General features: G+C 37.6%; 1 protein-coding gene across 4 annotated transcripts in view; it reads left to right on the forward strand.

Annotated features, from left to right (window-relative positions):
- LOC117182220 (methyl-CpG-binding domain protein 5) overlaps positions 1–26,990 on the forward strand; it is a 226,033-nt gene that overhangs the window by 182,780 nt on the left and 16,263 nt on the right. For all 4 annotated transcript variants that reach the window (XM_033375302.1, XM_033375303.1, XM_033375304.1 and 1 more), the window contains exons 4-5: positions 16,567–16,783; positions 20,691–24,217. In XM_033375302.1, the coding sequence (XP_033231193.1) occupies positions 16,567–16,783; positions 20,691–24,217 (3,744 nt within the window). The remainder of the gene's footprint in view (positions 1–16,566; positions 16,784–20,690; positions 24,218–26,990) is intronic.

The following is a 26,990-nucleotide window of genomic DNA, read 5'->3' on the forward strand; positions in this document are numbered from 1 at the left end:
ACTTACTCACCATACAAGTGTCTATGTTATTGAACCAACCACCTTCTGTAATCCATTTACGGGTGGCGCCATCCATTATAACTTAGTTATCATTCCCCTCTAGTTCAGTTGCGCCCTTGGGTAAGCAGCTACCCCGATGTAGTGTAAAAGTGAAAATTGCGGAAAAGGTATGAAGGTGGAGCGCAGCTAGGGGTCGGTAAACTAGGAGAAAAATAGAGCCTACCTGACGTGCATAAGACTCTAGTCAGTAGTCTGAAGCTGTTCTGGTATCTGTATACTAAGATATGACTAGATATTTCAAAATCGAGGCCCGTCCGAAAAGTATCCGATCTTGTGATGTAACAGGAAGAAGAGTTGGATCTTTGAGTATAGCTATCAGTTGCTTAGTAGAATTCTGTTTTTATTTCCTCTATGTCTTCAAAACATATTCATTTTAGAGTTTAGAGGTTACTTCAATTTTGGAAATATCTAGAAATCACAGGAAGCCAGGTCAGGACTGGCTCAGGGCTTGTCGAAGTTGTGTAAAGTCGTGTTTCAATAGAAATTGCTGAAAGCTACGATAAATGGGCAGGTGAATTTTTGTGCTGATGGACACAGTCGCCATTTTTCCACAAATCAGGTTCAAAATTTCTGAAACCATAATTTTTGGAATCCCGAGGTCTTCCTCGGTCTCATAACTACGTGCAAAGTTAGAGCACAAGGTCGGATACTTTCCGGACTGACCTCATAACTAGTGTTGCCGCACCGTTCGTACAAAACTGTTATAACTGGTAGAATAAGTATACTAGAATATATTAGAATAAGAGAAAAGTCTATTTTTATTTAAATTTTAATATTTTTATACAATGACCTTGATTTCGCTAAAATTATACGCAATTTGAATAGATAAGTTAATTTGCCACATTCAGATTGCAAAATAAATATACTTTATTTATGACATCAAAACTGCTAATACCACCTCACAGGTGGAAGTTTACAGTTTATGAATGAATATGATTTTTAAATTTCACCCAATACTAATAAAAACACCATTTTTGCAATTTTCGATCATTTTTGGAAGTTTATTTGGTTTAAACTTTTAATGTCTTTTACCTAATTAATACATCAATATCAAACTTATACAGAAATATTTCTGTCATTCTGAGGATTTTATTTCACCCCTTCAAAATTAATAAATATTTATTTTCAACATTTTTCAAAACTGAAATATGTTATGGATAGTTGCATACTCAGGTGCGCCTTAAAAGAGTTGCCAGATAATGTGCACCACCAGGGGATATCATTACATCGCCAGAAAACTGCTTACATCCATGAGAAAACTAATCAATAATTTCTTCGCTGGAGAATATTGATTACAGATTAAGTTAGTTTACATTTATATCTCTAAATTCCAGAATAATTAGGGTTGGTTTCATCCATTTAAAGAATAGTCCATCTTTTATTGATTTTGACTTTCATTCAGTAAACTTTATAAGTAATTCTATTGAGTTTATCTGTTAATTCTAATCCTAAGCAAATACCCTGTTTGAAAAATTAAAATTTATCGGCTTTCACTTCACTGTGTTTCTTTCTGAGTGTTGAACCTAAGGCTTTAAGATATATCAAACGATCTTCAGAAAACATATCAGCAATCTGCTGCAAATGGCATGAATACGCTTTAGGCTTGAGCTCACTCATGTGTGTAAGGTAATTGATACATTAGTAAGAGATTACCAATTTATTTTTATAGCATTGGTTGATCCATGTGTGTTGTATATAGTATATAAAAATCTATTGGGTGACCAACCGACCTGTTTTACACAACAAAATGATTCAATGAAACGCGAGAAGCTGCTAGCGCAATGCAGTAAGTAGCAACTGTAATTCATACGTCTAATTGAGAGCAGACCGTATTATCCGATTTAAAAGGAACAATGTGTGTCAATTGCACAATAAAATCTCAAATTGAAATCACTGAGTCACATATTCAATTTTCAATCAATCATATAACGAATGAGGTTGCAAGTCAATTATTACCACCAAAACTAAAGTGTAAGGAAAAATATGTATAATTATGTTTTGGAATTAGAAGTGTTCTGTATAATCCGTGAAATATCGTTTCATTAATTTTGTTGCTGGTTCGCAAGGAAACAAGTTGGAGAAGATATATTATCAGAGCCCTTAAAAGGCCTGAACGTTCCCCCAATGCAGACCGCGCCCGACTCCCCTTCTTGCTATAATTAATCGTCACGTTATTGTAGAGTTAATTAATAACATCAAATACAAGCAAGATCCCCTCGGATGGTACTTAGCTTGTTATCTACTCGTAGAAATTATTGTGGTAGTAAAGATTCTTGATATGAAAATCAGACCATAATTATGAAAAGATGTTTGAATATTTTAATAATGTGCAATTTCTTTTTCTGTTTCAGGTAAGAGATTGAGTGAAAAGCGGTCGTAATCCGACAGCAGCGGCTTCACCCGCAGTGGAAGTTCCGTCAGTGCTTTTGAAAAGGAAGACTGTGAAATCCTAAGTAGGATCAGAGGGTTAATAGAACAGGGGTTACTTGATCGGAAACCTAACCTAAAGTGGGTTCTTCCTTCCCTCTTAAGTCACCTCCTTATTTTCCTTTCCAGTTCTGCTTCACGTCAGTAGGTACAAGATTAGACTGAAAGCATCTTCTGGCATGTGTTTTTATCCCTTTTCCTCACTTCAGAAAATTCCAGTCTGACTCAGAAAAAATTCCATCTGTCTTCATACATGTTTAACTTTTAGAGATCACACCCGTTTGAGAAGAGATAATATCCTTAGGTCATTAAAATTACAAATTAAATGCTAATACGAATTTGAGTTGATAGAGAGGGTTTCAATATCAAAAAGATCCTGTCTGATGATGATTTCATTGTGAATCAATTCAATTTACTCTTTGAGATGTAAATTAACGTTCAAAATCTTTTGATAGAAATAAGTGTGTGTAAAAAATGCAGAGCTTCTCTAGTAGGATTGAATCAATCAAATTCTTTGGCTGGAATTGGATAACAATGGGTAATAAAATTAGATGGTTCATTGTCGAAGAGCCATACATTTTATTATCAAAGGAGAGAAGTTTGCGTGCACGCTTGAATGCGCTCCCAATCACGTCAAGGCGTATCCATATCCGCAATAGTTTGCAGCTTTGAACGATCGGTGAATAAGCGCTTTCATGCGGACTGGTGCTGCACTCTAATAAGCGATAACTCTCCTTTTGCTCCAAGAACCATGAAGATTAAACGCGAAGTTTCCATCAGTACTCTCTGTTATGAAAAGATAAAGGAATGTGTGTCAGAAATGACTTATCTTCCTCTTGTAATTAACGTCACCACACGTCTTTGTTATTCTATATAGTAAATTTGATGATTCTAAATAAAATCTAGAATGGTATTAATGCTAGAAGTTTTTGATAGATGATGATGTTCCACAAATTGATTTGATTTAAACTCGCTACGATGAAGTGAGGTTCAGAATAGCACACCTCAAATCACTAAGTGTCAGAGGCACGTATAACAGATGCACACTTGCAGCACTTGATAGGAATGCTGTTCGCTTCTTACTACGCACATTGGAAGCATCGTGTGGTTATTGCATCCAGATACGATAGATACCCCATTCAAACCTGTTCTCAATGCACGTTACTGCGATTCACGTTGCGGAACCGATCTGAATACGGTATTAGGGAGACAGCGGTTGTTGCAAACGGCTGACTCACTGTAGTGATCTCTTGTCTCACATAAGGGGTGCGAACATGTTCATGGCATATTCAAAAACCTACTCATTTTGAATTAGCCTAACTCTCCTAAATTCTAAGCCTCTTCTAAATCTTCTTCTTTTAAACTTTTTCTAAATTGAAGACGAATTTCAGTCTGTGATAAAGAGAATTTTATCGATTAGGTGGTTAGGTATTATTCGAGGGTAATCCGAGATAAATCAATGATTGCATCTAAATCGACTACTTGTTGACCTCTGCGATTTGCTACTTGATTCCAGTGTACACTGTTAGGCTTTGAGTTAATTACAATTCAACTGATCTACCCGATCCAGTCCCCTTTATAGGTCGTGTCCCAATAATGAGAGTCTACTTAATTCACTGCTTCAGGGGCTACCTTCATGGTTGCCCGGTTATTAACTTCAGATGGTGCTCTTGAAGAGAGAATTATCACAATCTTCAATAAGAGAAAGTCACATCCCGTTTTGAGTTTTAAATATACCATGAGATTTTTAATCACTAACAAGATTTTCCTTTGATAGTTTCGTACCTCTTTTCGTACTTATAAATCATAAATCAGTCCAGAGTGTGATAAATAAAGCTTTTGGGAAATGTATATAATTCATCGTGGACTGTAATTGCTCTTTGATTAGGATAAGGGCTAAGGAGTGAAAGCAGTGTAATAGTTACGGTTAGTGCACAATGAGAATCAGGATGGCGATAAATTCACACGTAGGAACCCTTAGGAAGCCGACACGTGGTCGCAAGATACTTTTTATTTCCCTCGTTCATTTTCTGCTCTGGACAAGATACGATCCGAGCAGCATTCCCCGAACGGTTTTCATTCACGAGATAACTGCCGATCTTAATTTTATTGGCACGACTTATTTGCCCTGACGCTTACGCGGTCCAATTACCCGTATACCCAGTATGAGGCACATGAATGACATGATAGGAAACTGTATTCCTCCATTGTAACCCCATTTACGTCAAATTAGTCTCCATGTCACCCTGCAGCAAGCCTGCGAAATTAATCTCACACGCAGACTAGACCCGACCAGTGGCATATTTTATATCTAGACGTTCATTTTAAAGTTAAGATAAGACAATACAATTTTTATCATTTTTAACCAGACTGATGTTTGCAAATTTATTAGTGGTAGTATTATCAGATTGTGTAAGGTCTGCAACTGAATGAGTCTCTCAAGATTGAGATCTTTAAATTACCTTCTTGGAATTGTTAGTTTGTTTTTCTAGGTGGTTGAAAAGAGGATAATGAGTGCTGATTGATTATCTGGAAATAACAATTTACGTGTTGGATGTGGTTAGACTGATTATAAATACCACAGTCTAGAGGTAATTCTCATAATATCCGTTTGTTCCTCAACTTAATTCCTACAGCGTATCCGCCAATGGTTCCTCTCATAATTCCTTTTTTTTTTAGAATACTGCTGGCTACTTTAAACAGGACATGCTAATATCCCCAAGTAGATAAATTCAGCCGTTGAAACCTATTAGAGCAAGGAACAGCGAGACTCGCGAAGGGGGGTAAGGGCGATTTGTAGATGAGATCGCGGGAACAAGAATCTCTCGCGAGGGGTTGCTGACACGGATGCGGCTGTTGCCTCTCGTAAAGCCTGATGCGTGCTGACACGCGGGGTACATGAGGAGAAACATGTCCTTCCCACCGTTCCCTTCGCGCCCTACGCTATATAATACCAAGCCAACTGCGTCCGCAGAGTACGAATAATTTATTGGACCTTTATATATTTACGCGACAAAACTTGATGCCAATCTTCGGCCCCGAGTTCAACGTAGAGTACACACTTAGCGTATAATCAATTTGCCCATCGGGGAAATACCGAGGAGAATACCGTCAACTGTTGGTATAAATCACTTCTCTGTATTCAGAAGGAACTTCATAAAACTTTCCTCTATTATTTCCGTAATAAATTCAACGATAGTGCATTTTGCTGATGATATTCTTAGAGTAGGATTGCACTACTTATGGTTTGCTGTTCTACAATAAATGTCCTGAAGATGTTGCTCAATCCAATTTGTCTTTCTACAAATCCGTGCTATAATTTATAAGCTTAAACCCTCATACAAAGAGAGAAGACATCGTCTAGGAATATTTATCTCTGTTTCAAAACTTCTGGATTGTAGAATTCTATCTAACAATACTAATCCTACCATGAAGAGATTTGTAGTTTGACAAATTGGTCGCAGAATAACATCTTTAGGACTTTCATTGTAGTACTGAAAACAATACAATTCTTGAATTGAATAGTTTTATTCAGCAACAGAGTACATCAATGATTTGAGAATACATACATTTCAGAAATTACAAAGAAATATGGTAAGGATGCAATAAGGGTGGTCATCTCTCCCGAGAGCAGATTTAAAAGTATTGCATCGAGGATTGATTTGCTGTCGACTGTGCGGTTCAACTTGGTGGTAGTTCGAGTTATCAGAAGAGAAAGGTCGTCGTTCTGGGAGTAAAATGTCTTGAAGTTAGATTGTCCAAAGAGAAAGAGTAAGTGAGAGGAAAGCGGAGATTTATCTCAATGTCAGGAGTCGTTGGGATAAGGTATCCCGGGCAAATCGAAGCGCATTCGAACTGTAAGTGTGAATTAAGAGGCGGGTTGAGCGCCACTACGACGGCATTCCACGAGGCTGTAGTCCGTTGCATCCAGGGTATTCGTGTTCGTGCACGAGCACGTGCAGGCGCGTTCGATGTGAATACAGTACAGCGGCGAAACCATGTCTCGGAACCACCCGTTAGAGCCTTATAGTGCCTTATAGTCAATACACGGCCGCAGTAAATAACGCGGAGCCTCTGCCAGCTTCGGACCTTCTACCATCGTCGCGGTTAACATTCATTATATATAGCTCGATAAATCACCAAGAATGGCAAATTTATGTGAAAGTCAAGCCGGAGAAGATTCCTTAATTTTTCACTCTTCCATATTTGAGAACAGACTTCATTATGTCGTCCTTTATTTTAGAATTTTGATGCAGGAACTCTAATTTGACCATCTTCTTTGCGTTTCATTCCTTTTGTCTTGATATATTGATGTTCAATGTTGGCAATTATTGGCAATAACTTCTCTTTTAGACTTATATCTTCTGACAATCAGAAGCTTTGGAAAGTTTCTGATCCCTTGCCATAAAGTTCCATATTTTCGAGATTTGTCTTGCAACTTTGGTTCTATTATTTTCTGTCATAAATCAGCTGTTGTATCCTTATGAGTTTCTTTTGGATGTGAAAATCAGATTAAGGGAAGATCTTGGAGAAGAGGGTTCGAGGATTCTTACATATACTCGATTACTTGCGGGTGAAACCTTTTGTTGTGCCAACCGCATTGCAGCTAAGTAAACGGACTTTCGTCTGGAAAAGGCGCGCGCGCACATTGAATTAACGGATTGTAGTACCTGCTCAAGCTGGTTTAGATGCGAGGTACTCGCATGATTGCATCAAGCGCTCTTGAAAGCGAGTTCGTCGCAGGGAAACGTGATTCACCGGCGTACCTGATAGGTGTACTCTCATTCGACTGGTTTTACTTAAAGAGTCGTACTCTCGATTTCGTGGAGGGCAGAAACTACTGTTTGCCATCCCATCAAACGGGTTTGCAGCTTCTCGCCGTTTAACGCCTGCTTGACCTGGATTAGTTCACTGACTATCAAATAACCAAACTTTAGGCCTGGCCACGTGTTCAAGATCCATTTGAATATTTGTTGCCAGTCTTTAGCATTTTCCATCTAATAACTCAACTTGATTTCATAGTTAGGGTTGTTGATAAACTGATAATGAAGAAAGAATATCGTACTATAGTAGGAACACTGCTTGTTAGTTTTGCGGAACGAGATATATAATATCGTTTCCATGGCCACACGATGCTTCCGACGGTGAGAAGCATTTGTAATTTCTTCTTCAGGAAGGGAAGTTAACTTGTTTCACCATAGTGTGGTCCGTAGATCGTATAATCATTTCGCCTCGCGTGAACAATTCAAATTACGAGATATCTACAGTTCAATAGCTTGGGTATATTACTAGACAAAATTTAGTAGAAATTATCTGGCATTAAATAAAAGCTAGGTCTATTGGAAGAAAATTAAAGATAATTTTACTTTCAATCTTAAATGAACAAAAGAAGGACGATAAGGGAAGAATTATATAATTAAAGTCCTCCGAAGAGATAATCAGATTGAGCATAGGAGGATTTCTCCTTAAGTGCATGCCGTTATCTAAATGAGGCCCATAAGCTTGGAAAGCCTTGCGAGTTTTGCATGAGCGTTTTGTTCATTTTTGCATCGGTCTAGACCATTAGATTTGAATTTCTTAGTTTCCAGGTTAAGAAAGACTCTCAGAAGAATTCGTTGGTGGTCATTGAGATCTAAAGGATAGAGTACAGTCTATTTCCATTGCAATCTACGAATGATCTGGATGGTAGGGTAAACTAATCGCAATTTAAATGCTATCAACTCACGCAAATGGGATAATCCATATTCCGCTTTATGCTAGACTGCTCCATAAAGAGCAAATCTTGCTGATTTCTTTCTTTCGTAGACTGCTTGGGGAAATAAGACGAAGTGGAATGGTAGGAAAGATGGGATACGAGTATAAGGAAAGTTTTGTAGAAGAAGCTTAGGAATAACCCTTACAAAGAAGAAACCCCGGAAACAAGGGGGTGTTCTTCCTTGAGCTCTTGTAGGTTTGCCTCTTCTACTGATTCTTCGACGCAAAGAAGAAACAAATATAGCATCGTGAGAAAAAGAGAGGCTGTTTTGTATTTGGAAATCGCGTTTTACATTGTTACACATTGTTGCACATTGTTCCACATTGTGCTGCAATAGAGTGAAACAAGGCAAGCTTCAGCGTCAAGTGGTTTCATGATATAGATTCGCGTATGTCGCGTTAGTTAGTCGCTGTTAAGGGCTTCCCCTCCTTTTTCCGATTCTCTTTGGCCTCCTCTTCATCCCTTTCTTCCTCTTCCAACCTGAGTGCGCTGTCGTGCGTGACTCAAGGTCACCAACTCACGCAACACTTACGAGTTGCATTTGCTTCTTTATACATGTTTGTATCGCAGGTACTGCAAGGGATAATAATTCTTGAAAGTAACTCTGGATTACTGAAGGGAAATGTGCTGTAAGAATTATTTAAAGTTTATACTGGTTGTCTCTAATTCAGTGCAAGATGAAAAGACTTTCTGCGGTTGAGCCTCTGAAAAGTATTAAAAGCTTTTTAATTGATTTAATCAGCATGTTTATGCTACCTCTCGGTTGAGTGCTGTACGCACTGTGTGTCTACTCATCGTAATTCCCTATCTTTGAGACTACGATTTCGCAGAAAGCTTTAATTAGGGTTACTGCCGAGCGTGACTTTCAATTTCTGTTCTGCCTGTCTGCCTTTAAGGAACTTGTTTTTTCGGGAAGGTCTTGTTATGCATTTCTACAAATATTTTTGTACCTCTTTGTTAGATGTTTCCTGGGTGGCTACTGGACCTAGGAAACGAGGAAATTGCAGTGATTGATCATTTTTTGTTTTAGTAAAAAAACATATCCAATAATTTTAAATGTCTTTTGATATAATATATACAGGGTGCCTACCCCGCCTAGAAACCCTGGAATTATCAGGGAATTTGTATACACCTGGAATAACCTGGAAATTTCAGAGATTTTTTTAAAGTCAGGTAAATTTTTCGAGAGTGTGCTTAATTTTTGTTTAACTTGTGATATCAAATTGAATAACAATTATTCTTCATTGGTAAAAGTAGCTTTATATTACTTTATTTAACAATTTTGTTGAATTTTGTTTTCACTGAAATTTTACTATTCTAGTTTTGGTGGATAATTGATCTTTTTGCTTAATAATTCAGCAGTTAGTTTGAAATTTTTCCTGTTTGACTGAAACCCCTTTCTTAGTTCAAATTTGACTCAGGTTGAAGAGTCGTCTTTTTTTGTCGAATTCAATTGTTTTTAATTAAAAAATGAAATCTTATTTGATTTTAATTTCAACTACTACGTATTTTTTTCAAAATTTTTATTTTTGCAATGAAAACTTAATTTATGGTTAAAAGTTAAACTCCTTTGTTAAAAGTTAATTTTTGTCTTAAGTATTCGCAAATTTAATTGAAAATACATCTCTTTGGTTGAGCATTAATTTTTTGTTGAAAAATCCTCTTTTAGTAGATAATTAATTTGTTTGTTTGAAAATTAATCTTCTTGTTTGAACATTCATCTTCTTAGTTGAAAATTCAAGTATTCCAGCTAAACATTAATCATTTTAGTTGAAAGTGGATCTTTTCGGTTTAAAATTGATCTTTTCCAGTTTAATATTCCATCATTTTTGTTAAAAATTCACATCTTTGGTTGAAAATTTAATTATTCTAGTTAAAGATTCATTATTTTAATGAAATTTCGTCACTTTTTTTGCAAAGGTAACTATTTTTTGAAAATTAGTTTTCTTCTGCCTGAAGTTCATTTTTTTTAATGAAAATGTAACCATAGAGTGACAGAAAAGTGTAACAGGCATGTTCGAGGGAGCTCTTTACATTATTAGATGTAAACATTCTTAGCGACTACGTTACAGCGATCGTGCCGAATTCGAGTGGAGCTCATTTATTACTTTTAGCATTTACTTAATCTTCGAACATGTTAATTATTTAAACAATTTTCATGAACGGCTTTTAATTTATTGATTTAATTTATTATGTTGCGTTATAAATTTACAAGAACGATTAATTATTTAAACAATTTTAATTTAAAAATTAAGAGTTTGCCTTTTTTCTACGAGTGAATTTGTTCACGGAGTCAACTCACTCTTTTCTATGCTGCTTTACAAAAGAACTAATAATTATTTAAACAATTTTAATTAAAAAATTAAGAGTTTGCCCTTTTCTCTACGAGTAAATTTGTTTACGGAGTTAACTAAGAATGTCTATGCGCTGACTATTTTCTATATTGCTTTTCAAATTTACAAGCACTAATAATTATTTAAACAATTTTAATTTCAAAATTAAAAGTTTGGCCTTTATCCTACGAATAAATTTGTTTACGGAGTTAACTAAGAATGTCTATTCAATGACTTTCTATATTACTTTGAAAATTTACAACAACTTTTATTTATTTAAAAAATTTTAATTAAAAAAATTAAGAGTTTGCCTTTTTTCTACAAGTAAAATTGTTTACGGAGTCAACTAAGAATGTCTATCCGATGACTCTTTTCTATATTGCTTTGCAAATTTACAAGAACTATTAATTATTTAAACAATTTTAAGTTAAAAATTAAAAAATGGCCTTTATCCTACGAATCAATTTGTTTCCGAAGTCAACTAAGAATGTCTATCCGTTGACTCTTTTCTATATTGCTTTGCAAATTTATAAGAACTACTAATTATTTAAACTACTTCAATAAAAAAATTAAGTGTTTGCTCTTTTTCTACATGTAAATCTGTTTACAAAGTCAACCAAGAATGTCTATCCGATGATTGTTTTCTATTTTTCTTTGTAAATTTACAAGATATATTACTTATTTAAACAATATTAATTAAAATATTAAGAGTTTGACGTTTATCCTATTTATAGCTTGGCTATTTTTCAAGGAAGAGGCATAATTTGTTTATGGAATGAACTAAAAATGTCTTTCGATGATCATTTTCCACTTTACTTTGTAAATTTATAATAATTATTAATTATTCAAACAATTTTCATAAACATATTGAGAGTTGGGGTATTATTCAAATTTGTTTACGAAGTTAACTGAGATTGTCTTTTTGATGACTCTTTTCTAAGTTATTTGTTAAATTTACCAGAATTATTAATTATTAATTATTGAAAGACCTTTCATAAAAAATTTAGAATTTTGATATTTTTCAACAAATATGGTACGTTTTTTTACTAAGGTTTAGTTACAATGCAGCTAGATACGAGTTTGCTCGAAGTACTCGCATTTGCCTAAACATTTGGTCAGATGAGAGGAAAACTGCAGAAAACCACCTCCCGAGTTTAGTCGGGTTTTAAAAATTCGAGTGCACAACGAGGTCTTTCGTCGTATATGGTACCCATGCGAAGTCATGTATAAATAGAAGTTATTTAAGTAAAAATGATTATCGTGGTATTTTCTTGAACTTAATTTCCAAATAGAATAATTACAAGTAAATTAGTGGGTCGCGCGCGTAAGATCTTCTGGTTAGATTTATAATTCATCTATTCTAGTGAATATTCATTATTTCACTTGACAATTCATCACTTTGCTTGGAACTTTGTTGTTTCTTTTGTTGGAAAAGTAATTTTTTAAACTGATTTTGAATTAAAAACTTTGATAGTTAAATAATTAAATTGAAAATATACAAAATTGAATGATTTTGGATTGCAAAATTATGAATGAGAACATTTCAATCTCTCAATCTTGTACAATCTAGCTCAAATAGAAACCAAACTGCTTAGCAATTTCGAGAGCTTTATTTAATGTGCCCAATGTAGATTTCCTATAGGTATGTTTTAATTATTGTTATGTTTAAAGAATTTATTTCGAATTCGTACATCATTGAACTATTCTTTTTCGAATGCTTTCAAATTATAAATGGTTTACTTTTGAAGGTTTGAGTTTTACACTTTAACCATGTGCTTTGAAATTAAATTGAATGGCATTCCTATTATACAACAAAAACTGTAAACACCGCTGATTGTAATTTCTAGTCTGAACCATTACTTTTTTCTTTATTTCTTTGGATTAGGGTTCTAAAATGTAAGAAATCTCGACTGAGTGTGAGAGTAGAATTATTTAAGCGGAATCACGCGAAAACGCTAGTCGGCGGTGGAGAAGGCTTGGGCAATTAGTATAATTTGCAGCAAAAGAAATACGAAAGAGGGAAAGAAACGGTCCAATGGGTGTTCGTTGCTGAGACTAAACCTGTATCTCCGCTCGAGACGAGATGATCGTTGTCGACGGAGGGGAATTCGGGGTGAGAAGAAGGGCGGTTTAATGAGACATCTTTATGTAGGTTGGCAAATGCGAGCTATACTCTGGGATTGCCAACCTTAACAATCACGTTAACTTAAACGCTCCCGTTACGACGTCAAAAAGTGGGTGTTCGGATTCCTATCTCATCGTCATTCGACTTATTTACATGCAGGTAATATTATCTTAATCTCACTAACGAACCTCGTCCAATAGTCGCTTGACCCAATTTTCATCACTGATTATACCTAAGCCTTTGATCAAATCAATTTCTGGGTGCTAGTATTATCGGAATGAATCTGGGTTTATTTATAGAAAATAGGTTAACATTGGAGAGTGATCAACTGACAGCGAAGGGAGGACACAGTGGTACAATTGAAGCGAAACGATTCGGGCGGAATGTTTTGGTGACCTATAAATCCCGAGGGGAGCGTGCCGTGTAATAGAATCACGGAATTCACAATGGAATAGAATCGGCTTGTTATTAGCGCGTCCACACATAACTTGGATTCAGATATCTGTGTGGCCAGTCGCTTTGGTAGTAGCGACCAATGCTCAAGATATTTATGGCTAGCGACTCACGTCCCATCGCGTCCAACAATTTCGCATCTCACAAAGCAAAGAAATCGATGAACTTGTGTAGAAAAGGCTTTAAAGTCGCCGACTTGTCTAAATTTATGGTCACTCACTTATGTTGCAAACATTAACTGACTGCACGACTTTATACCCACTTCCCAGTTAGAGTGCCAAGGGTGATGGTTACGAGATTTTTTATCAATTGATTCGTGGGGAGCATTTGGGTTTATGGTTCATCATCGTTTTATTGGGGTTTATCTTCTTTATGCTGTACTAAGCTTATAAAACTGTTGATGATTTAGCAAACAGGGGATATAATTTTGCCCGGATGATAGATTTGGCAGATGATAATTTAGGTCTTAGAGATGGAAGGCAAACTAATTGGGGTTAATAAAGTCATGGGGATTTAGGTATCTTATGAGATTTCCCTCATTCAAATATTCTTGATTGATAGGATCATTAATCTGGCAGTCAAAGTTATAATGGAAGGATACAAATCTAGAAGCTGAAGGATGTTTTCAGCGATTAGTTTTGTTAGTCAATATCCTGGCGAATTGGTAGCATGAACCACTATCTGCTGGGATGATTTTTTCAAGAGGGCTCCATAAATATCCTTATGGGCTAGCAGTAAAGTAAGTTGTTACAACAACATACTTGTGCTTTTATTTCGTTTTCCTCTTCTATGCTGGGTTAGAGAGTCCCTCATTCTCAGCGTGTGAACGGGATTTAAGGACGCCCGGAGCAATTTTCACGTTTGATGTAAGTATTTTATGGTCGATTGAGCGCCACTGGTGCGAACGAACGAGATTCCTGTGTAGAATGAACGATATGGGGTAGTATGGTATGGTACAGTATTGTATGGTATGGTATGGCAGGGTATATAGTTGGTACGTAGGTACAACAGAGAGGAGCAACTTTCGAGTTATGCTCTGGTCGTTACTATAGCCGTGTCAAAGTACACACTAGTGCGCAAACAAACACGTGCATGATACTCGCACCTACAAGGTTTAACACAACCCCACTTGATATCCCTTTTTGTCTATAGGCTGGTCGTCTCGCATTTGCAATAAAACGTTTTACTGCGAGATGCAAGGATGCTACAAACTCCAACCACCTGGTCACAGATAACTCTATTCCGGTCAGATAGATTGCTAGATAAAATGGTCGGAAAAAGTTCTTGAAAATTTTCAGAATTTGTCAATTAGTGGGCTAATTGATATTCTAGACACTAGAGTGCTAACTTGTTTGCCCTCGGGTAATTTAGAGTTGCAAATTACTATCGGCAATTCTCTAATTATGGCGCTTATTCATTAGCCGTTAATTATGTCATTCGAGCACTTAGTTATAAGGCTACTTGTTTCATAGTGTTATTCTGTCAGATTTATTGCTTAGTTAGGGCAGGCCTTATTGAGAGAGCCCATTATTGAAACCGCAGTTTATAATGAAATTAATCTGGAATTTATAAAATGTATAGAATTTTTCAAAAGTAGAATGATCAAATCGGAGGGACTCTAGTGCCAAGTCAAGAGCGTGAAAGATAAGTGGCCTACCTAACGAGACGGGAAATCGTCATCGGTGACGTTAAAGTCTGGAACAAGTCTGTAAATGTTGGTGCAAAGCGATAATCCGTAGAGTCCTCGGTGAGACCAAAGTCGGCGCGCCATAACGAGACTGGCTAAGAACCCCCTTGGCGACGCTCGTGAATCACGTGATCGATGCGCAATGACCCTTTGTTAAGTCCGTCGAAGAAGGCCAGGTTGATGCCATAATGGTCAGGCTTCCCTGTGTAACGTGTCAGACCTGCAGACGTTCTGCTGCAATTTATGGCTACAAAGATTCTGCACACTACCTTCTCAGTAAGTGAGATAACACGAACTATCTTAGCCAAGTCAGGAGAAACTCACTCAATGACAAGAGGAGAATAAAATGGCATAAAATCAAATGAAATTGCATATCCGGCTCGAAGGACCAAACTGGTAATCTTGAACAATAAGATTGTAAATTATTTATTGTACAATCCCGTTCTCTCGGGTGAAGATTGGTTAGACTTGCGAGAAATTCATTTCGTATAAATGAGCTTAACCCGGAGTTACCTGAAGAAGTGGGCACCAGAGCCTCTGACTTGTAAAGATCCAATTGTCCGTCGAATCATCCAAAGGGCAGTAAAATAATACAGTGTTTCCATTTGAAAATAAATTAATTGTAAAGAAATTTCACGGCAATCTACGATGCGCCTAGAGCGAATCAATTCTTTGAACGTGGACGAAATGCCGCGAGTCTTTATCGTCCGTCGCAATTAAACTCGTAAATCTGCAGTCTAACGGCCCTGTTACGCGAGTTCGGTGTAACGCCGAACAATAAAGATAAACGTAAACATAACATATGTATGGACATAAAGCTGACATAAATTTAATTTAACGATGCGTGGGGCATAATGCCCCGTCTCTGCACAGTGACTGGGTCTCGGTTCAGGGTCCTACGAGAACGCATATGCGTGTGTAACTGATGCGAACTTGGCGAGTACCCTCGTAACCAACGATCATGCCACGACTGCCAATTTCTGTCCGGTCTTATATGAGCACTTGAAGCGAGTCTTCGAGAGATAAGTAACGGGTTGAACATGGTAATACAGCACGGAGATAATGTGATTTACTATCTAAAGAGATCCGCAAGGAATCGCGACGATTCTCTTGATTGCAACGTCCTACGGGATTCAGGACATGCAAATACTTTATTTGCTGTCATGTGGGAATGGAGGCAGGGAAGCAAGGCTAGAAATGATTAATGGACTTATGATGATGTTGGAATAAATTTATTTCCTGGCGTGAATGAACCTTTGTGGCAATACATATTTTGAATCTGTTAGATTCTTCTTTGAGATCGTAGAACCACTTTAAAAGCCATAAGTCGAAATATAACAACTATGAATTTAAATTTCGTGCTTTAAAAATCAGCATAAACGTAATTGGACCCCTATAATTTGCACTCAGTTTATTTCATAATATCGAAAAAGCGACCGTGTTAAGGGGGTCGTTTATGTAACGAAGAGCTCTTTTTGGTTGCAACCTTTCTACCGAAAGAGCCTTCTAAAATCGCTGGAACCCAGTTCATAAATTATTGTGTTATAGAAGTGTGGTGGGAGTAGGCAATCCCCATTATTCCTTGTCGTTTACCGCCGTCGTAAATCACATTGACGTTCAGGTTGATTGAAAAAGTTATCTATTTGTAAAAAAGACGAAAACAAAGGGCTATTATTCTTTTAATTGTCTTGTTCCATATGCGTGACCGCAAACATTTCTTTTTCAGGTGGCGACGCGACCTTGGAGCCCCAACCAGGGCAAAGTTCGAGAGATGACAAAGCTCTGCAACCACAAGAGGAAACTCCTAATGCCCCTTAGTGCAGCCAGTCCGGTTGCATCTACGACCCCAATTGTTTCATCATCGACGGCACCAGCTGGACCTGTGATTCCTAATGTTCATGCCTCTGCCGATTCCCCAACTTCCATGGATAAAACGAAATCAGGTAATTCTCTTAACAGTTTTCAATCCCGGTTTGTTTATCGGATAGGTCAGAAATTATCGAGGCTCTAATTTTAGTTTCCTGGAATCGCAATTTCAAGATTAAGCCTTAAGTTTTCTCTCGGCACCTTAGTTAGAGGAAAACTACGTTAGAAGAGAGTAAAGCTAAGAAAAGAGACCAGTGAGGCGATGAAACTCTGGTAAAAGTGTCGGGGTTTCTCGTCCACCCCTGTAATAACGTTACGAAGCGATGAAAGTTTAATACTGCTCTCACGGAAATTTAATATCCTTTTGCTCCTCTTATTTTTCTTCGTTACTCCGCAGTTAGAATTATGGATGATGAATAGGTCGTGGAGAAAAGTGGAGTCAGAAGGGGAAAAGGAAAGGAGGTTTCCAGAATGAGTTCGAATTGCTCTGCGACTTGAAATGAAACGAGGGAAGCTCCTTGTCTGGAAGATGGGACAAGTCAATTAACCAAAACGTTAACCTTGCTCAAAAGCCACCATGGAAGCTCGTAAATAGCAGCAAAGTCGACAAAGCAGCTTTCGCTTTAGGGGAAACATTAGATCAAATCATTTGCACGATGAGGTATCATTTTCTCGCCTCTGGGATTCAACTTATCTGAGTTCTAATTTAATTAAAAATTTGATGGGAAACTGTAAACATCTTGATTCATCTGGGAACAAATTGAACAAAATACTACTGTTACCAGTACATCTCTCCAAGAGATTATTCCTCTAGGCTGTGCACTTGAGAAGTAAAGAAGTGGCCCAAGAAAAGTTGGAAGTGGTTTTCGTTTTTTGCTGAAAGATCAGAAAACTGTTGCTCACTTCTATTGTCAACTATCGACAAACATTCGTTTCTCAAAGGTTCTCGTGCAAGTACCTCCTTTTATCCCATAAACTTTCAACTTATGAAATACGCTCGTTATACTTATCGCGACGAACTTTTAGATCGGTCCAGCAGGATGTATTACCAAACTTTTCCTCTGAAATCTGGCGGGGTATAATGGTCCAGACATTTATTCACCATCGGCGGTACGTGTGTCAACTTTTACTAGAGAAAGACCAAAAATTTCAGTCGAAAGGGGTTTGTACGACGAAGAAAGAGAAAGAGAGGAAGCGTAATCATTAGGAAAAAGTCGCTGGGAAGAAAAACGAGGAGATTGCGGCATTAGCAGCGGCTCTTGCGGTGGCGGCGTCGGCATCGTCGACGACGGCGTCACCCTCATCCTTCCAATCTTCTCTTCAACCTTCATTCTACGACCCAATCCACTCCTCCTTTTCTTTTTTCATGGATCCATTAAACTAGCGATAATAATATATAACCTCGAGTCTTTCAACTTAAAGTTACGTCCTTGTATTTTACATAATCCCGTAAGCGGATCAGTTTATCGAGTCCTAACCATTTGATATTTTTCATTTTATTACCTGACTATAAAAATAACTGTTTCATCCTAAGTTGCAACTGTTTTCTAGAGTGGATAATTACCATTCCAGGTCGAATGTACCAACCTAAATGGAGTTTTTTTATATGAAAGAAGCACCGTTCATCGCGTTAGGTCTTCAGCATTGTATTTCTGAGATTACGTACTGGAAAGATCATTTGAAATAGATGCACCGCGGTCGTGCGACTCGTACGTCGTGACTCTCGCGATCAATCACTTGAGAGAGAAGAAGAGGGGAAAGAGAGAACCTCAATGTGCGCAAGACCGTTTAAGGATACCAGCACTGTCCATTCGCGCTCTCCCTCCAGTTCTTCGGCAATGTCGTGGCTGCTGCGCCATCGCCTGAATTGTGATTCACTGCCATTTTTCCTTCCGTACTCAAACCTTTCCACCCAAGATTCCTGTTGTTATTCCGCTGATGTTTACCCTTTCAAATTCCCCCATAGTCAACTACAGAGTGATTAAACACTTGACGATGCCAACATTTTGAGGAAAAATGTCCATTACTCTGCCCTCGTTGCGGGTTATGCCACTTATTTTTCTATTATGCAGATCTATCTTGGAATCTGCGTTCTTCCTTTCCTCATGAATATTTATCTCGCATTAATCTTCCACTGATGTTGACACATCGCCGATGAAAATATGTACGTCTGAAGTTGGCTGGATTAATTCCAGTATGCGGGGAATTCGATACCCATTTCCGTCAACCCTCCTTTTCCTTTCCAGCAAATCCATGACAAGAAATTCAATGGGAGAAGTTATCCGGACTTTGATTGCTCTTGGAATTCTTGGAAAACAAGAGTTAATTTAGGAGAAACTTTCAGGGATATTTCGTTATAATCAAGGCAATTTGTAAGCTGCATTATTGGTTTAAGAACTGACGGAAAGTCAAACCATTTCAGATGAAGAATGTCCGCGTCATGGAAAACAGGATTATTTCTTCATGACTTATGAATGTTCTATTGAAAATGTATAGGTTTTCTATTCTGTTTTCCCTGATCGTAATTCCCATAACTTGAGCATCATTGCAAACTCATCACCCTAATCGACTGATCATCATTTAAGAATTTATCAAGCTCAACATTTTAAAGATCGCTCACTTGGACGTGAAGACCTATTTATCTCTAGAACGGTTTACTTTATCACAGATACCAGGTTGTCAGAACAAACCTGTGAGGAGAATATCTTGGGTAGGGAATTTCCACACCCCCTCTTGACGGCGCTTCACCCCCAAGAAAAGTTCCGCAGAAGGTGACCAATCGGCCGGCTCGTGTCTTCTTATCCCACCGACGATCAATAAGTCCCGGGAGGAGGAAAGAATCCACTCACTATTCGCTACCACACCACGAACAGCGGAGGTGGTGGTGAAGGCGGTGGCGCTAGACACGTTGATAAGGGTTAATTTTATACGAGGATATGAGCGTTGTTGAACCTTATGAAGTTGGGCTACAAACAGTGGAAGAAGGAGTGAAGCGCAGTGTGTGAGAGAAAGAGGGTGGAAGAGGGATTTACGTCGTCCTACTACTGTCCGATTTTGATTTCTGCGCGCGCCCTCTGCTTCTGCGCAAATGTATCACAAACTCTCAGTCTATGCACTGACTCTTCAAAGGAACCTCTCAAACTGAATGCTACACGAGATTGGAATTCTAGGATTTGCAGAAACAAAAACAGTGTTTATCTCTCGATTACAGTTTGCTAATACAAGATTGTCATTAATCTTTTGCTTTGATTGCATCTCAGGGAAGCTAACTGGCCTCTGACCGCAGACCCCTAATTCTAAAATGATGATTATATTTCATGATCATGGATGGTTTCTAAAAGAGGGATAACAGGTGAAACTGAATAAGAACATTGTGGTAAAAAAAATTATGATTTGACTCCATAGGTCGTTTACACAAATATCTGTTATTACACTTTATCACAGCTTAGCAAACCTAAATGGTTATCTAAATGAGTGCCTCAATAAATTTGAAAAGCAGGAAGCAGTTATTATAATAAAAGAAACGAGTTTCATTTAATACTTCTCTAAAAGACTTTCGAATGCGAAACATCAGTAAAAGCTTCTGAATCATAGATTTGCAACATTTCCGCTCTTTAACGATCCATAATGGGCGCAGGAAGCGTCTACAAAGATGACAATTCCCTTAAAAGCCTCGAGTTTATGGCAACAGAAGCCTTGAAAGTAAGGGGTTTTATACTGTACTAACGGAGAGATTCATTAGTGTCTCGGGTTATCTTGTCCCCGGCTCTACCTCCCGTCAGTGAATAATTATCTACTCTATGCTCACAGATAAAAGATCCCTATTAATACTTCCCTTTGTATCCACCTTTTTTAGTCGAGATAATTTTAAAACGTTCAACACTTTTACAACTTCTAGGGATTTAAGTTGAGTTGCTTGCAGTTATTAACTTCAACGACTTAAAATTGTAATTAAATGATTCTATCTATACTCTTCTTTTTCAGATGGCTTTAGCAAGAAGAAGAAGAGGAAAATGGGTGGCATAGGGTCTCTTTATCCAGGAGCACCAGTGCGCTTCCGAAACATGGGTCTGGACCAATCAGCCCCGAGCTCAGGTGACGAGTTCAGCGAGAAATCTCCCTTCGCCAATCAAATAGGTTCTGCAGTCAACACCAGCGGACCCTCATTCCTTGAAGATCCTAGTGGATATCTCGCACAACAGACTGCTCTTTTGAATAGCACGATATCGAGGCAGACTGGTGTCAGTAGCTCTCAGTTCACGATACTCAACAACTCCAAAGTGCCGCAGTCATCTCCTGGCATTCATGTGCCCAACAACGTTTATCTTCCACAACCAAAGCCTTCCTCTATCACTAGTCCCACCAGTACAAGATGTTGCGACATGTACGACAACAGCTACTCTTCTCGCGTCTACAGCTCGATGAAGAATAATCCCACGTCGCCAGTTGTTGTGCACAGCAGCATGACTCCAACTTCGGGGAGTAACGCCAGTGATTCCGATTCGTCTCAGCGTTGTGTCACCAGTGCCGACGCTCAGTCCTCTCAGGATCTCTACAAGCAGCAGAACCGACAGTACATGCTACATTCCGACCAATCCGAAGACCCTGTGATCTCTTCAACCTTCAGGGAGAAGTTCTCCAACCAACAGCCGGACTCCAGACCGATTCAGGGTGGAACTGTTAGTACAAGTCATGGATCTCCGATCGGCACGAACAGTCCCGCAAACTCGGACACGCCAACCTCTTCTTCAGCCTCCTGCACTTCACAACCTGCGACTCCACAGAGCCTTATCTCCTCGCAGCCATCTACCCCTCGCAGTTACTCCCAGCCTCCCACGCCGCATTCGCTTTCCACTTCAGGTCATGTTCCTCAATCCTTAACTCCTCAATCCATGACTTCGCAGACCTTGACTCCCCAAGGACAACAGCCATCTCAGTCTTCGATCGGCAGTACCAACGGTCAAGACCACAGATCAGCAACTTCCAGTCAGATGTCCTCGAATGAAACTTCCCCCCCTTACCAATCTTCCAATTACACTCCGGTTTCGGAAGCACCTAAAAAGCAGGTTTCTAACACAAGGCTTGAAGGCTATCAGCCGCATCCTCATACATTGCACTCCAACTCGAGGGTCCCATTGAACAACTATAGTGCTTCGTCTGTTATCACTACGATGGCGAGTGGACACACAGTCAGTAGCAATACCATTACATCAGTTCTTGCCGGAAGAGCGAATACTGCGACCGTATCTGTAAACACGCCATCGGGCATTCCAAATTCAGCTATACCAAACATTCACTCGAACAAGACTCAACATCAGGGTCAACAGTCTGCATCTACGAATGTGCCATTGTCCTCGGTGGCTATGCATCATCAGAACTCCGTCCCGATTGTGCACAGTCAGCCGCCTTCGATGTCTGTTTCTAAATCACCCTTGGAGATGGTCCAGAGTGTCGTTAGCAGCATTCAAGTTCCTCAAGCGAGTGCCGCCTCGTTTCACCAACAACATCAGCAGCATCATCAGCATCAACAGAATCATCACAATCAACAGCATCATCACAATCAACAGCAACATCACAATCAACAGCAACATCACAATCAACAGCATCATCACAATCAGCAGTCCAATGTTCAAGTTCACAATGTACTAACTTCCGGAGGGATATTAAAACACTCAGCTGGTTCGAGTTTACCGCCAGGTCACATTTTAGTTTCTAGTGGTGGGCAACTCATCATGGCTAGCAATGGTTCTGGAATTGGAGGCGTGATGGCACCGCCACCTCCGAAGATAATCTCGAACGCCAGTTCCATGCCTCCGTTGTCAGTCTCCCCGATGGTAACCAACGTGACTGGAACCGTTAGTCAAGTCATTCCAGCAGTAGGAGTTGCACAACAAGTCCTCGGGCAACCAACCGTACTCGTTAACACTACGATTCAAACACCCGTACTCATTCAACCTGGTGTTATGACTATGGACGGCATCAGTCAAAACGTCCAGATTCCACATCTCGCAGTCGCTGCTGGTAACGTTTTACAAAATGCTCAGTCGATCTTGGAAGCCAATCAGGACGTGGCAAGGAATCAGAACATGGTTAACCGACAACCTGGTTTGCTCTCGCCAGAGTCCGGGATGAGCAAGAAGAAGGCCTATAAGAAGAGAAAGGGCAACTCGCAGACTGTGGCGTCGATGCTACACATCGCCTCTTCGCAGCAGAATTCGGGTATGCTCATGCAATCGCAATCAAACTTTGCGCAGCAGAACTACCAGACTCAGAGTTTGGGAGGACCGATGCTGCAGGCGCTGACTATCGTACCTGGGAAAGGCGGAGCTCCCGCGCAGCTAGTCATGAACGGACAGACGGGCGCGACTTCGCAGTTCAACACGCAACAGATCATCACAAATCCTCAAACGCATCAGCAGATTAATCTACTGCAACCGGTTAATTTACTCAATGGCACCACTGGCATGGTGCAAAACTTCCCAACTATTCAGCAGTTTATAGTTCCAGGTCTCGGGAGTATGGTGATGTCGGCTGATGGAACCGCCACCTTGTTGCAAGACACGGGTAACATGGGAATGCAGTTGCAGATCCAGAATGTGAATGGGCAGAATGTCTTGACCCCGGTGCAAAGTCATGGTGGGATCTTCAGTCCCAATCAAAGTATCCTTGCTGCTGGTCCAGCGGGAATGGTGATTAGGGCGCCACAGACAACAGGCGGGAAAATCATTCAACAACACAGTCCCGGCGCGCAGTTCCTTTCTCCGAACAGTGGGCAGTTCCTGGTGAACGGCACGACCTCCTTCAATAATCAGCTGAGTCCGATCCTCGCGAATGTGAGTCCCAATCAACAGGTGACATTCAACACCACTCAAGTGCGTCCGCAGAATATTCAAGGACAGCAGAAGTTCATTCAGATGAATGGACAGACGCTGATGGTGCCTTGTGGCAATGCGCAGAACATCGCGGTTTCCTCATCGCCGAACCAGCAGAACACCACCTTCGTGCAGCAGAATACAACGATTGTGCAACAGCAGACGACAATGGTTTCGAATAATCAGATCCCCAACTTTCAGTCCACAGGCACGAACAATGGGCCGGGTGTCGATCAGATGAACCTGGATCATAATCAGTCTTACATCTTGAGTGCTGGAATGATTCAGGGGAAGTCACCTTCGCCGAAAAGCACTCTCAATTCTCCATCGTCAGATCCAGGAATGGATCATCAGCAACAGTTTGTCCTTGCCAGTAGTAGTACGACAGTTTTGGAAAAGTCAGCACAGCAGGGACAACTTTGTCCGCTCATGGCGAGGCATTCGGTCTCCACGCAGACTGCCGGAAATCAGGCGAATGTTGCACAGTCAGCGTTGATGAGGCAGGGATCGCCACCGGATACAACAACACACAGTCCAGGGAATAGTCAAAGATCTAATAGTCCGGCTGTGGATACTACAACTCATGGAGCTGCTTCACCTGCGCCACCGATTACCACCAGGCATCAGTCTTATTCCACGGTAAAATTGTTGTTTTAAAGGAGTTTTTTTTGGGTTTGGTAAGGCAACAAGTGGTTCCGGGTCCGAGTTCTGCGAAAATTTAAATTTAATAAATAAATAAATCAACTAAAAATGATCAATTTTAAACCAGAAATGAAATCGTTCAATTTTCAACCAAAAAGATGAGTTTTCGGGCAAGAAGATTAAATTTCTACGCCTAAGACCAATTTTCAAGAAAATACATCAATTTTCATCTAAATATTTGAAATTCTAAATAAAAAAAGGTAAGTTTTCTTTTAAAAGAAAATGAATCTTCAACAAAAGTGTTAAATTTTCAAACTAAACTATAAATTTGTAACCACAAATGGAATTTTGAAATCTTGTGATGATAAAATCTAATTTTCAATAATATAGTTCAATTTGTAATAAAACAAGTGAATTTTGAACTAAAAATGCAAACATTTTCAGTCTAAAATGGATTAGTTAAATTTTCTCTAAAAAAAAAAATATTATATAACGAAGAAAAAAGAGAATTTTTCAATAGGATAGTTAAATTTTCAGCCATAGGACTGAATTTTCAGCTAAAGTAATAAATCTTGAAAGAAAAATAAATTTTTTTAATAAAGTAGTCTAACTTTAAATAAAAAAGATAAATTTTTAACGAAATATTGAATAGTTGATATTCCAACTAACAAAGATTTTAATATTAAAAAAAAAACAGTTGGATTTAATCAAAAAAGACAAATCTTAAATGAAATACTCAATTTTTAATATAAAAATTTAATTTTAAAAAGTTTACTAAAAAGTCGAGTTTTTAACTAAAAAAATTAATTTTAACAAAAAATTATTTCTCTAATCAAACATATTAATTTTCAACTAAAAGAAAGGAATTTTCAATAAAATGTGTGAATTTTCATCCAAATGGTTCATTTCTAAACTAAAAGAGACGAATTTTTAAACAAAAATGGACAAGTTAAATTTTCAGTTGATCAACTTTTGACGAAAAATACTGATTTTCATTCAAATAGTTTATTTCAAACCAAAGAGATAAATCTTCAACAAACAACTTAAAATTTAGTAGTTGACATTTAAACCAAAAAATATTTTAAATTAAAAGCCGTTGAATTCAATCAAAAAGGACGAATTTTCAACAAGTCATGTTATTTTTCAAGTAAAAAAGATCAGTTTTTAATCAAAAATAAAACAAAAACAAATCAAAGACAAATTTTTAAACAAAGGGAAAAAAACTTCAGCCGAATAAATTTCAATCAAAAACAGGTGAATTAAAAAAAAGAAGACAATTTTTCTGAATAACTGACCCTTTGACTCTACTTTTTCAATGAACTATAACAAGATGTCTTCCCTACCTGGAAAACTTGGAATTGTCAGTGAATTTTTGTATGTCTGGAAAAACCTGGAAATGTCAGGTATTTTTTTTTTTAAAGCCAGGGAATGTTTTCGAACGCGTGCTTAATTTTATTTTTAAATTACAATGTATAATGGAATAACAATGATTCTTCATTTGTAAAAGTAGTTTTTTATTAATGTATTGAACTATTTTTTTTGAAAATTTTTTTGTTTTGTTTGTTTGAAATCAATTTTTGAACTAAAAGTTTAACTATTCTGTTTTTGGATGAAAATTGATCGGTTTTAGTTGAAAATCTAAGCTTCTGCTTGAATTATATTATTTTAATTAACAAATTTAAATCTTCTTTGTTTGAAATATCAACTAATACATTTTTTGTTCCGAATTTATCTGTTTTTTAAATAAAGATTTAATTAATTTGTTGAGAGTTAGTTAAAAAGTTTGTCTTTTTGGTAGAAATTAATCTTCTTGTCTTATCATTTATGTTTTTGGTTTCAAATTAGGCTATTCGATTTGAAGATTCATCACTTTAGTTGAAAATTCGTCGCTTTAGTTGAAAATAAATTTCTTAACTGGCAATTGAACTATTCAATTTCTGTTGAAAAATCGTCGTTGTGATTGAAAATTCATCTTTTTGGTTGAAAATAAGACTACTAAGTTTAAAGTTGAACTCTTTTCTCAAAAATTCATTAGTTTGTTTGAAAATTCAAACTTTTTGTTGAAAATTAGTATTTTTTAGTAGGAAATTTAACTTTTTTTTTTAAATTTATATATTTTTTTGAAAACTCGCCTTTCTTGATAGAAAATTAATCTTTTTGATTGAAAATTAATCGTCTTGTTCGAAAATTCATTTTTTTGCTTAAAAATTCAAGTATGGTAAAAGTTAAATTAAATTTGTTTTAAGAATAAATCTGTTATTTGTGAAAAATTAATTTTTTAACTGAAGTTGTAATTTCTATTTGTGCTTGAAAACTGATCTTTTTTAGTTGAAAATTCATCCATTTTTTGAAAATTGGTCTTCTTCTGTTGAAAATTAAACTTTTTCATTGAGAATTAATATATATATTTTTTAAACTTGTCTTCTTCATAGAAAAACAATCCTTTTCGTTAAAAATTCAACTGTTTGGTTAAAAATGTATCATCTTTTTAAAAATCCCAATTTCGGCTTTAAAAGTTATGAATTGGAAGCAGTTTGAATTTAATTTAATACAGTAACTACATTATTTTAACTAAATATGTACTGTATTTTAAGAATAAGTAGATAAAATAAAAATTTGTTTAACATATTATTAAAATTCGTGGACTTTACAGAGAAAAATTCAAGAAATTATTAATTATGTTTTTAGTATTATTTAATTAATCCACCGTCATAAAATATTTAATATCATTATTGATACTAAATTTGCTAAAAATTATATGTGGAAAAAA

The sequence above is a fragment of the Belonocnema kinseyi genome, chromosome 10 (genome assembly GCF_010883055.1).
Source record: "Belonocnema kinseyi isolate 2016_QV_RU_SX_M_011 chromosome 10, B_treatae_v1, whole genome shotgun sequence".
Lineage (NCBI taxonomy): Eukaryota > Metazoa > Arthropoda > Insecta > Hymenoptera > Cynipidae > Belonocnema > Belonocnema kinseyi.